General features: G+C 39.4%; 1 protein-coding gene across 1 annotated transcript; it reads left to right on the forward strand.

Moving 5' to 3' along the window:
* Positions 1-478: 478 nt before the first annotated feature.
* LOC131970449 (tapasin-related protein-like) lies at positions 479-8,753 on the forward strand. The gene is made up of 8 exons (XM_059331845.1): positions 479-783; positions 2,751-2,927; positions 4,115-4,390; positions 4,857-5,186; positions 6,634-6,981; positions 7,079-7,168; positions 7,311-7,330; positions 7,475-8,753. The coding sequence occupies exons 1-8, from the start codon at positions 738-740 to the stop codon at positions 7,487-7,489; spliced, it is 1,302 nt and encodes a 433-aa protein (XP_059187828.1). The 5' UTR covers positions 479-737; the 3' UTR covers positions 7,490-8,753.
* The last annotated feature ends 4,354 nt before the right edge of the window (positions 8,754-13,107 follow it).

A 13,107-nucleotide genomic window follows, 5' to 3' on the forward strand; every position in this document is an offset into this window, starting at 1 on the left:
TTTCCACATATGCAACTTTTTACTCCACAACATTTAGCTGCCAGCTTAAGTCACTTTTAAGGGTGATATTTAACATTAAAAAATATGTATGTTTATGAATCAAAACCACATAAAAGTACATTATGTAGTAAAAAAAAAAAAAAATCCCTGCTCCCACAACAGTAAAATGCTGCTTAAATAAATGCATCAATAATAATATATTTGGAATATATAAAAAAATCTGAGTGGGTCCATTGTGCATTAGAAGTACTTTTACTTTTGATGCTTTAAGTACATTTTGATGTTGATGATACTTTTGTACTTTTACTGAAATTTTGAATGAGGATTTTTACTTGTAGTGGAGTCTGTCATGTAATACCACATTGTGCCTAGAGTGGCGGTAGTGAGTCACTGCGGCGTCCAAGCCGCATCAGAAAGGACGAAGAAGACGTGATGACGTCAGCGAGCTGGCTCTGCAAGATGACCCCTTATTTATACGGTGTATGACTATTTAACAATATTTTCATCAAAATGACTCATTCTATCATTACACATATTACAGTTCAACATCATACATACATTTGAATAAATAAAATAAGATGCTTTGTCAGTGATATTTATATCCTCAGCAACACGTGACGCGGGGCAGGCAGAGCAACTTTTTTTTCCTGTAAAATGAAAGTGAAAGTTTCCCTTCAACTGTGAACAACTCGCTGTGCTCGAGCACTATAAGGAGACATTTCTACTAATGAAGAGTCATGAGTCTTATCTTGAAGATACTTAGTTACCTGTTTCTATCTGCAGGTACGTTTCTGTCTTCAGCTTTGTTATAGATTGTGACATTTTTATAACTTTTGTATCAGACATGAATGATATGACTACTGTGTCTTCTGTCCGGTTCTGTTTACTACTGTTCTATTCTATTCTTTTATATTCTATTTTATACTGTACTATAATATACAATACTATACTTTCTATACTATACTACCCTCTACCGTACTATACTATGCTAATATTATCCCAAACTATACTACACTACACTGTGCTGTAATGTTCAATATAACTATGCAACAGTATGCTGCACAACATTATTAGGGCCTCGGGGCAATCGCACCGAGCACTGGTCCCATACAGCAATAGCCATCTATCAAACTATTCACTTAAATACGAGCACTGAATTCTCTTTTCATGTTTCCAGCTGTGAACTGATGCCAAGAAAATGTGTTGAAATAAAACTATTGGTGACAATAAAAAAAAAAAAAACAAAACAAGAGAGTAGTTCTTCCTTTGAACATTTGAATGAGATTTACATGTGGCATTTCCATGTTTCCTGCTGACTACTTTTATACTGTGGATTTAATATGACTACTGTGTCTTCTGTCCTCTACTGTATACTTCTATTATATGCTATTATGTACTGTGCTGTACTATATTATACAACAATAGTCTTTTATATGCTATACTATACAATAATATTATACACTGCCAAAAAGGTGTGTCTAAAAACAAGATAAAAACACTAAATCTGAGGGAAATGATCTTGCTGCATGGACAGATAATTTCACTTGACAAGATTTCTTAAATTAAGATTGTTAAATCTAGAAATAAGCATGTTGAAGACTTAAAATAAGAAATTAACTCAAGATAAATAATCTAACACTTCTAAATCTAAAGTTTTTTTTTTATCTTGGTAAGAAACAAATAATTGTCACTCTGCTTGGGCCAGTTCATCGCTGCTTCCAGCTTTAATTGATCTTGTTTTAAGAGTTAATTTCTTATTTTAAGCGTTCAACATGTTTATTTCTAGATTTAATAATCTTAATTTAAGAAATCTTGTCAAGTGAAATTATCTGTCCATGCAGCAAAATCATTTCCCTCAGATTTAGTGTTTTTATCTTGTTTTTAGACACACCTTTTTTGCAGTGTTCACTAAACTGAACAAGCTGTTATATGCCACTTTATTAGTTACACCTTGCCTGCTAATAAAGTACCTGGTGAGTGTAAACTAGACCAGGGCCGGCTCTAGCCCATTTGGTGCCCTAGGTGAGATCCATTTGTGTTGAACAGCTCCGCTTGCTGATTCACAGAGGGGGGCAAGGCAATGACCACACGTCATGTGACTCAGCACCACAAGTGACAAAATGTCATTGTTTATCTGTTTCTTTATTTTGTTAATATTTATTATTATCAAGACAGAACAAAAAGGGAGGGCGACAATGAGTTATGACAAAGTTATTTTTGTTTTTTCTGCCTCGAGGTTGACTGGCGGCGGGTTTTTTGGCGACACCTTTTTTGCAGTGTACACTAAACTGAACAAGCTGTTATATGCCACTTTATTAGTTACACCTTGCTTGCTAATAAAGTACCTGGTGAGTGTAAACTAGACCAGGGCCGGCTCTAGCCCATTTGGTGCCCTAGGTGAGATCCATTTGTGTTGAACAGCTCCGCTTGCTGATTCACAGAGGGGGGCAAGGCAATGACCACACGTCACGTGACTCAGCACCACAAGTGACAAAATGTCATTGTTTATCTGTTTCTTTATTTTGTTAATATTTATTATTATCAAGACAGAACAAAAAGGAAGGGCGACAATGAGTTATGACAAAGTTATTATTGTTTTTTTTTGTTTTTTCTGCCTCGAGGTTGACTGGCGGCGCCCCACCAGCAGATGGCGCTTTAGGTGTCGCCTGTGCCTAGAGCCGGCCCTGTCCTGTACTACATTATACTCTGCTATGTGAACTGACTACACTGACTGATTCTGTCTCTTTCAGGTGTGCAGTGTGTCCATCAGGTATCATGGCTGCCCTGTGAGTTCACTGATGAACATGTGTTTGTGAATAATGACGGTCACACTGAGACTCAGCTCGTCCCTCGACAGGCTATGCTGCAGTTTGGTCAAACAGGAGACGCTCCTGTTAATCCACATGCCATCACTTTCCTGATCACCGGTAAAACTGGCAGCATATATTTTTTTACATTTCTTATTTTACCTTTATTTTACCAAGAAGTCCCTTGAGATTGCAATCTTTTTTTCGAGGGAGACCTGGCCAAGATTGGTTGCCAGTTACAGATTAAAATGACAAAACATGGGATCATTTAGTAAAAACAGCAGAAAAGAAAAATAGGTAATACACACATTATACATACAGAAAGGTACTGAATCCAGCTCAGGTTAAACAAGTGCACTTTTCACTAACATGGACAGTTTGAGTTGCTTTGAATTTTCCCAGGGATACTAGGTTTGTTAAATGTAACACAGTTTGCAGATTATTCCAAGACCATGGGGCAAAGTAGGAGAAGGCTTTTTGCTCCACTCAGTGAGGAACATGGTAGGTGATCCATTTAGAGCAGAGGTGTCAAACTCTGGCCCGTGGGCCAAATTTGGCCCGCAGTATAATTATATTTGGCCCGCAAGGCAATACCAAATTATTATTATACAGGGCAAATAATACTACAAATCCCAGAATGCTCTGCTGGTGTTTTGGCTTGAACACAGTAGATCAGTGTGGAGCAAACTGAGCAACAATTAAAGTTGTCTTTATGCACTTTTTCTTGCTAGTCCAAGGCTTGAATGGTTGCACATTCATTGAAGGATATTATTATTAGTCATTTGGTTTATTATTGTTATTATATTCTCACATTTATTTTTAGCCTGTGGAAAAAGATTACTGTTAAATTTGAATTTAAAGAAGGCCGCATATAAAATAAAGGGACATACGATTTTTATTTAAATTTTATTTAAGAGATGAATGCCGTTGATGTGTTTGCAATATTAAGTTATATCAAGCTTTGCTTGTTCCATTTCGTTTGAACTTGTTTAGGTCAGTTTTTTCAATAAATATCAATGTTGGCCTGCGACTTTGTCCAAGTTTAAAATTTTGGCCCACTGTGTATTTGAGTTTGACACCCCTGATTTAGAGGAACGAAGCCGAGCATTGCTGTTGATCTATGTCAGGAGGTTACATAAGTAAGACAGGAGGAGACCCAGTATGGCCTGTAGATGAAGATGTGCAAATGGAGTTTTCTGCGTAAATTTAGTGAGGGCCAGTTGACTAAGCTGTACAGCACACAGTGGTGAGTATGAGGCTAACAGACTGAAAATTATTATATTCTAATGAATTCTATTCTGGTCTAGGATCTAAGGTGGACCTGCGGCGGTACATAGAGGGAGCAGAAGCAGAGCAGTTGGAGTGTGAGCTGCGTAGGTACAGCACAGAGGGCATCCATGTCCGCTGGCCTGTCATGGGGGCGCGGGACTATAACCGCTGGTTCAGCTGCACCCTCAGACACACCAAAGGCCTGTTCACAGTCACCAGCTTCCTCAGACACCCCTCTGACCAGCCCCCTCCAGGTCAGCAGGACTACCGCAAATGGCCTCCCATCGGGGACAAAGAGATACTCACCACAACAGGTAACACTCAAGTTAAGTAGTCAGACTGTTGCTACAACTAGATCCTTGTAAACTGTTTGCTTGAGAATGGGCTGAAGGATACAATCATAGCAAGGATTTACTTGTGATTACTGGACCACATCTCAGTTTAATGGCAGCATGTTTTTATTTCTAATAACTAATAATAATAATACATAAGATTTTTATAGCTCAAAGTCCCATAACACATGCACAAACTGGTAAATGGGGTGCACGTATATAGCGCTTTTATTACACTACGCTCATTCACCCATTCACTCTGGTGGCCAAGGCTACCAGGGCACACTGGTGCCACCTGCCACCATTGGGAATTCATTCTCACACCGATGAACGCAGCATGGACATATACATATATGGACATATTGTAGTTTTTGAAGGTTGGTGGAGGGGAGAATGCTAACTAACCATATCTCTGCATGCCTCTGTCTTGTCACATCTGCATCTGTAGTCGCCATGGTAATTAAATCGCAGACTCCATCAGTGAGAGCAGGCCTGGGCTCACAACAGAAGCTCCACTGCCAGTTTGCTGTTGACCACAAAGGACCAGACATCACTGTGGAGTGGGACTGGCAACATCGTGGAGAGAAGAGCAGACTCTTCAGTCATACCAGCCGCACAGGACAGAACCAGGGGAGTGGCGTTGGGCTGAGGGGCCTGGCAGGCGGGGATGCTTCCTATACCCTCCCATTCACCAAGATGAGCAGTGAAGGGACGTACAGCTGTTCAGTGTCAGTGAACCCACTGTTCTTCAAGCTGGATATAAATCTGCAAATCGAAGGTAAACTGATATTTTGGACAATTTAAAGTCCAAAAATAGTCTTTCAGTTGCATCTCACAGCCAAACCAAGAGTCAAAGAGCGGTTACTAGTATCAGTCAAGTCGGACTGGTGTTTTGGCCAATTAATATTCTCATTTTGAAAAATAAAAATGGACTACTTATTTACTTTCAAGTGAATCTCATGGCCTTCGTTTGCAACAGAATGCAGTGATTTGCAAATGCTATGTGACCCAAATTCAATTGAATAAAGTACAAACAGCATATCTGTTACTGTTTCTATTCATGTTTTTTTTTTCTTAAATGTTAATGTTAATGAGAGTAGTGGTTCCCAACCTTTTTCTTGAGGGACCCACATTTTTACCATTGTAAACTTTGGCGACCCCCCCATTGTCCATTGCTTCTATGAAGCTGAACTCAATGTGACTTTCATGGTACCCTCTCTTTTTCTTTTTGAGATATTTAGCAATTTCGTCTCCCTGACGCTTCGCCATTTTTCCATTAGCTCTGTGTTTCTGTTGTTAGGTGAGGTTAGCGCTAGGTGAGGTTAGCGCTAGGTGAGGTTACCACTAGGTGAGGTTAGGGCTAGGTGAGGTTACCACTAGGTGAGGTTACCGCTAGGTGAGGTTACCTCTAGGTGAGGTTACCGCTAGGTGAGGTTACCACATAGGTGAGGTTACCGCTAGGTGAGGTTACCACTAGGTGAGGTTAGCGCTAGGTGAGGTTAGCGCTAGGTGAGGTTACCACTAGGTGAGGTTACCGCTAGGTGAGGTTACCGCTAGATGAGTTTACCGCTAGGTGAGTTTACCGCTAGGTGAGTTTACCGCTAGGTGAGGTTACCACTAGGTGAGGTTACCGATAGGTGAGGTTAGCGCTAGGTGAGGTTAGCGCTAGGTGAGGTTACCACTAGGTGAGGTTACCTCTAGGTGAGGTTACCACTAGGTGAGGTTAGCGCTAGGTGAGGTTACCACTAGGTGAGGTTACCGCTAGGTGAGGTTACCACTAGGTGAGGTTACCGCTAGGTGAGGTTACCTGTGTCTACTGCAGGAGGGATGTTACACATGTCCTTAGTCTCGCAATATAGCCTTTGTTTTTAAACTTTTCCATAGTGATTTTTCTATTTAAATAAATGAATAAACGTTTAATGTAGCCCTTATTTAGTTGTTTTTGTCCCACTAATGAATTAAATGCTGACTCATCTATATTTAACACATTAGATTTATTACATCCCTTAACATCAAGAGGGCTTCGCGACCCCCCGTGGATCTTTGGCGCCCCCCTGGGGGGGTCAGGCCCCCCTGTTGGGAATCACTGCTTCAGAGCATTCGTTTTCTTTAACTTTGATTAATCATATCTAATGCTCAAACTGTTTCCATTTATGTTTTAGGCAGTGTGCCAAACTTAATTGACTGGAACATTTTAATGACATGTTTTGCTCCCCTGTCCTCAGAACCTCCTCGTGTCTCCCTCAACATGGGATCCACTCTGTCACTGCTGGAGGGCGAGGACCAGAGGGTTTCCTGTGATGCGGAAGGTTACTACCCTCTGGATGTGAAGATAGATTGGTACGTGCAGGACCCGGCAGCGTTGGGCCAGAGGGTGGGAGCCCCTCTTCCCAAGCTGCTGGAGAACGTTCTTCTGTCCAGCCACAAACACAACAAGGACAAGACCTACTCGCTGACGGCTTTCTTCTACCTCCGGGCTTCACTCAGGGACTCAGGGAAACAGTTCACATGCAGCGTCTCCCACCAGTCCCTGAGAGTTCCCATCAAAAAGAGCTTCATCCTGACTGTAGAGGGTGAGTGGAGTCATTGTTCTGTAGTACTGTCAGCTACCACACTGTGGCAGCAGAGGAACAAACCAGACATCTAACATCATCTGTTTTCTTCTCTCAGAGCCAACCAGCTGGACGTTTTACCTCATTGGCTTCATAGTGGTCCTACTGGTGATCATCTTGTTTATGCTGCTGGGTTATCTGCACTCAGGTGAGCATGGAGGCCTGATAATGGGATACATGAACAGTGAAATGATTCCAAGCTTCTGTCATAATGAGAAACAGTTTCATTTAAACACATGTATCATTAAAAACCACTGTATTCATATCATTGTGATTTATTTTCTCCACAGAAAGAAAACGGTCAGTGCAGGTGAGATGATTTAAAAACAAAATTGTCTTGATTTAAACACTGACATCAATGTAAACCAATATTTAATCTCTGTGTCTATGTGTGTGTGTGTGTGTGTGTGTGTGTGTGTGTGTGTGTGTGTGTGTGTGTGTTTGTCCTGAGCAGAAGAAGCCATACTGAGCAGCCTTGGACAGATTGAGCAGACCAGCTTTGTTTCTGTTTTATTTTAAGATGAATTGGTGTTTCCATGAAACTGTGTTATTTAAGTTGCATTGATTTGCTTTGATTTTGCTCATGCTAGGAACTTTTTGGATTTTGGAATAGGTGATTGGTCTTAGCTAAACCAACATTATTGAACTGGTGTAAACAGTTTATAGGTTGTTATGACAATGTGCCATGCGTATGCATTTTCACATAACTTTCTGAACATTTTCACATAACTTTATATCATTTTCATGTGAAAATGTTCAGAAAGTTATGTGAAAATGCATATGCATGGCACATTGTCATAACAAGGTACTCGTAAACACAGTGGAGCGATGCCTACTATTTTCTATGTGTTATGTGTGAATGGTGCTGTACATGCAGGTGGTGGTAAAAAAGAGGCAAAGCTCCAACATGGAAGGACAGCAAACATGGATGTAATCTACGCATGATTTGAAGTAAAATCAGCATTGCTGATGTTTATGAGGAAGTAATAATTGTACGTTTAACATATTTGTGAGACCTCAACAACACTTCGGGTGAGAAACACTGGATCTAGCTGCAGCTTTTCTTTATAATAAAGCTCAACAGGGTATCCTGAATGAAATACAGCTGCGTCTGGTTTTAAAACCTCGATTTTTTTAAAGTCTTAAGGATCAGAATCAGAAATACTTTATTGATCCCTGGAAGGAAATTTGGTTTTGATACAGTTACTCCAAACAAGAATAGAATGAAATAGAAAGTATATTTATATATATAATAGAAAATATATACAGTACTGTGCAAAAGCCTTAGGCAAGTGTGGAAAAATGCTGTAAAATAAGAATGCTTTCAAAAATAGAAATGTTAATAGTTTATTTTAACCAATTAACAAAATGGTAAGCAAAGTTAACAGAAGAAAAATCTAAATAAAATCAAATCAAATTTGATGTGAGCACCCTTTGTCTACAAACCAGCATCAATTCTTCCAGGCATTTTTTTTTACACCTGCACAAGACTTTTACACAGTACTGTATAAAAAATCATATAAATGAATTAATTATGTCCAACAGACAAAGGGCATTTGTTTACATATGCTTAAGCAGAAGCATATGTAAGTGACAAACTTTCTTCCTCCTAAATCGACTCAGAGCATTTGTTTTCTTTAACTTTGATCAATCACAGACTACACTGATCTAATGTTGTTTTCTCTTAAACCCACACTCAACTTTGCTTACACAAATAAAAGCTTCTTGTAAAATTTCCAGAAAAAATCTTTTCGTGCTATCTCATTGGAAACACACACACACACTCACAGAAAACCTGCTTGTAAAAAAGTGCTGAACCTCGTATATGTCAGCCGTCAGCTTTGATGTGAACTAATGAAGAGGAACTTTAAAAATGTCCACAGAGAGGACACTGAAACTGGTCAGTCAGGTCTGAGTCCATTTACAGGGATAAACACAGCTTAACTTAGAGTCAGACCAGATGTGTGTTTGTGTACCTGAGCCCTAAGGTGTGTGTGTGTGTGTGTGTGTGTGTGTGTGTGTGTGTGTGTGTGTGTGTGGCCCAGGGTTGAGCACATGTTCAGAGAGAACAAACAGAGTGGATTAGCATGGTATCTTAAAGGCAAGGAGGGCGAGAATAAGAAGGCAGAATTTGACCTTTGATGCTCTTTAACTCTTTATCGGGCAAAGAACCATATTTGGTAACTTCAGCAGACATCCAAAATAGGAGACTTGTCTCCTCTCAAAAACGTCAACATTGGGTATTTTTAGATGCAGCAAAATATTACTCACATTTACGTTTTAGACTGTCCTCACTGCCATCTTGCTGACGTCGTAGTTATGATTGACAGCAGTGTGCACTGCAAAAAAAGAAAAGTTGGGTGAACTCAAAATTTCAAGGCAACAAACTTTGATAAAATTTTAAGTTGGACAATTCAACTAAATATTTTAAGTTCTGTCTTTGAGTTTGCTCAACTCTGAATTTCTCTGGCACGATTGTAACGCCGATATGAAATGTCAGCTAATGTTGTGACCACAATTTTGAGTTAGCATTGATACGCTAATGGCTACTCTTGTAGCTGTAACAAGCAGCGCCGCTAGCATCAGTTAGCCGCTAGCTTCAGTTAGCCACTAGCATCAGTTAGCCGCTAGTATCAGTTAGCCACTAGCTTCAGTTAGCCGCTAGCATCAGTTAGCCGCTAGCTTTCCCTAATGACCGAATTTCACAACAAAGAAGTAAGAGTTATCAGAACTATTGTCCCTTGTTGTGAACCCCAACTTAAAGATATAAGTAACAACAACTCACAAACTTGTTTTTGAGCAGACAACTGGCTTCCTTTGTTGTACTAACTTACATTATTGCCCTAAATGTCAATAATTTATATTTCCAAGTTTTACCAACTTAGGCCAAAAAATACAAGTTGGCTTTTTTGCAGTGTGGAGTTTTAATGGCGGAGGTCATACTTGGGGTGGGATGGGTGGAACAAACGGCAGACTTTTACCCAGGAGAACAGTGTTCATGTTCAACAACTTTTTATGTAACTTCCGTTGCTCACATCACCCTCTTATAACTACTTCACTTACGGTATTTACATACATTTATTTCCTGTTTAAACTGTCTTTTATAACGCCTAACCGGGCCTAAACCTAGGTCAGTGGTTTTGTAACCTAAATTCACAGAAACTACAGCCTTTTTTACTGCAAACTGTATATATATATAATTACGTGTGTGCTATTTTTAGAACCCTGAGCCACGAAAAATGCTAATTTGGGGGAAAATAGGTTCAACCCCCCGCTCTCTGTGAGATCATAGAACCAGATGGATTTCTCCCAGTTAATCAGTGAAGATAGTGACACCATGGCATCTGACCAATCAGTATTATAATAATAATAATAACTCAATTGACCTTGATTTGCAACATAAAAATGAACTATTTTGGGTTTAAGTATTTCAATGAGTACCTATAAAGGGTTAAAGAAGTGTAGAGAAAGGAACAAAAAGCCAGACAGCCACTCAACATCCTTTAATGTTCTACTTGTAACATATAAATGGTTATTTAATATGTATCCGACATAATGAAATAATACCTGCAGCCTTCTGAACTTGGCACCTCTCATTTGACCAAATTCTGAAGGTGCTAATTTTCAACATAATAATAATTTATAATAATAAATGAATGAATGTGTCATTAAAATAAAAACACATGTAGGCAGCTACAATTAATTAACTGTTTCTGTTTTAATGTGCTTTAAAGTGAAAAAATAATTATCAGGTCATATAGGTGAGGTTGTGCTGAAAAAAATGATACCAACATGGCATGATGAACATTTTAAAGTGGCAGAATGAAAAGTATTAAAAAACGGACAAAATAGCCCACTGGTGCCCCAGAGGTTTTCCCACACTGACGATATAAAAATACTGTGGGAACACTGAGTGCTTTATTTGGCATGAAAACCACATAAATAAATTAATATAACAAGATAGGTAGAAATCTTGGCTGTGGCAGCTTTAGTGGAAAGCCCTTGAAAAGCAACAATGGAAGGCCTCTCTGGGGCTGGTTGGGTCCTGCCTTTTGAACATTTGAGGTTTACAGTTACAGTGAAAATCTCTGCTGGGAAAAGCTCACTCCTTTTCAAAGAAATACTCTGCAAAAAACGTGTCTATAAACAAGATAAAAACAGTAAATCTGAGGGAAATGATCTTGCTGCATGGACAGATAATTTCACTTGACAAGATTTCTTAAATTAAGATTATTAAATCTAGAAATAAGCATGTTGAAAGCTTAAAATAAGACATTTTTCTTTATTTTATTTTTTAATTTATCTTGTTTTAAGAGTTACTTCTTATTTTAAGCGTTCAACATGCTCATTTCTAGATTTAACAATCTTTATTTAAGTGAAATTATCTATATTTCCCTCAGATTTAGTGTTTTTATCTAGTTTTTAGACACCCCTTTTTTGCAGTGTAGAACAGATTACGTAGTTTCAGGTCAGAGTGGAACAACCACAACAGACTACAAATGATTTTTCATGAGAAACAGATGAACATGACAGTTGAAGGCTAAATGTTTCACCAGTTCTGTGTAATTACAGTAACCTAATCCAGTAAGACAGGTGGCAAGCCAGGGCCAGTGCTCCATGCTGGTAGATTTCTCACTAGATATCATGCTCTAAATCTTTTTGTTTGACAGCTCAACCCTTATAATGAGCCATAAGTCATTTTTATGATTTAATCATGACAGTTATTTACACTCCACCTGTTCAACTGGCAAATATCTAATCAGCCAATCACATGGCAGAAACTCATTTAGACATTTTGTCTGACCTTTTTTGTCCCTGTAGAAGAGCAGGGTCTTTTCTCCCCTGAAAACAGCCTGGTTACTGATTGGATAGATCGCTAAGCAGGATGTGACGTAGTACTCTACACGACAACAACACACGCCATTTGTAAAAGCCGGTGAAGCAGTGTTCCCAACTTAGCAACTTAGTTGCTAAATTTAGTGACTTTTCAGACCCCCTTAGCGACTATTTTTCAAGAAAGCGACTGGAGACAAATCCAGCGACTCCTACTTACTCTTCCTAACGAGCCGATAACGAGCCGGAGGCCGGCTTGTTAAGAAGAGGCGCCGTTAGCAGCAGTTAGCTACAGTTAGCTCTGTAGCAGTACAGTGTGTATGTGCTGCTGCTGCAGGAGGTGTTCACTTAGCGATCTCTGTTTGTTTACAACAAACACCAGACACTCTGTGCACAGTTAGTGATGTCGTTAATTCACAATCACTATGTGTATGATAATTGGAGACTCTGTACATAATTAGCCATGCTGCTTTCAGCTGCTGACGTTGTGCACAGTTAGCGACGGCGAAAACCATACGTCACCTCCAGAGTCTCTAAATCCCTCTGGGGGCTAACTTGTAGTGGAGACATGCAGAGTGAGCGGACTTTTGAGAGGGTGTGGCCTGAGACTCTCCTGGTGGACACTTTCCCCCTAGTGGAAACACGGCATGTAGACCTGGTGAAGACGAGCTGCTGAAGTTCAAAGCAGCATCAGAATGAAGAAGAAAGGTGATTTAAGTGACTTTGAACGTGGCATGGTTGTTGGTGTGAGTATTTCACAAATTGCTGATCGGTTCAACAGGAACTCTAATAACCACTGGTTACAACCAACCACCTTGGAGCAGATGAAGACCACACCGCCACTTTATTAGGTACACCTTACTAGCTAATAAAGTACTCATAAAGAGAGTTAGTGTGGTGTCAGATGACTTTGCTGAAAAACACAGCACCACAGCTAGCTTTAGCCATTCACATGACAGGCGCCTGCATATAAAAGGCTAAGCTACTTCACCCATACTTGTCAGCTCGCTCTTTTTTTTTTCAAGAATATATATATATATTTTTTTTTTGTAAATATGTTTTATTGGTTTTTACAGTTTTTATATGCATATTACTTCAATTTACACATACTTGTACATCTCCAAAAATGTACAAGTGTAGTTTTTAGCAAATATGTTGATACAGTAAGTCCCCTATTCCCATCCCCTCCCACCCACCCACCCTCCCATAGGTTCATAGGATATAAAGCACATTTAGGTAATAGGAAAGCAAAAG

Source organism: Centropristis striata, chromosome 4 (assembly GCF_030273125.1).
Source record: "Centropristis striata isolate RG_2023a ecotype Rhode Island chromosome 4, C.striata_1.0, whole genome shotgun sequence".
Lineage (NCBI taxonomy): Eukaryota > Metazoa > Chordata > Actinopteri > Perciformes > Serranidae > Centropristis > Centropristis striata.

What these genes read in the sequence shown, in the direction of transcription:
- LOC131970449 (XM_059331845.1), top strand. Translation starts at nt 738, where the DNA reads ATGAGTCTTATCTTGAAGATACTTAGTTACCTGTTTCTATCTGCAG. An exon ending in TATAAATCTGCAAATCGAAG is followed by an intron (nt 5,187 to 6,633) that starts GTAAACTGATAT and finishes CCCTGTCCTCAG; the next exon opens with AACCTCCTCGTGTCTCCCTC. An exon ending in GCTGGGTTATCTGCACTCAG is followed by an intron (nt 7,169 to 7,310) that starts GTGAGCATGGAG and finishes TTTTCTCCACAG; the next exon opens with AAAGAAAACGGTCAGTGCAG.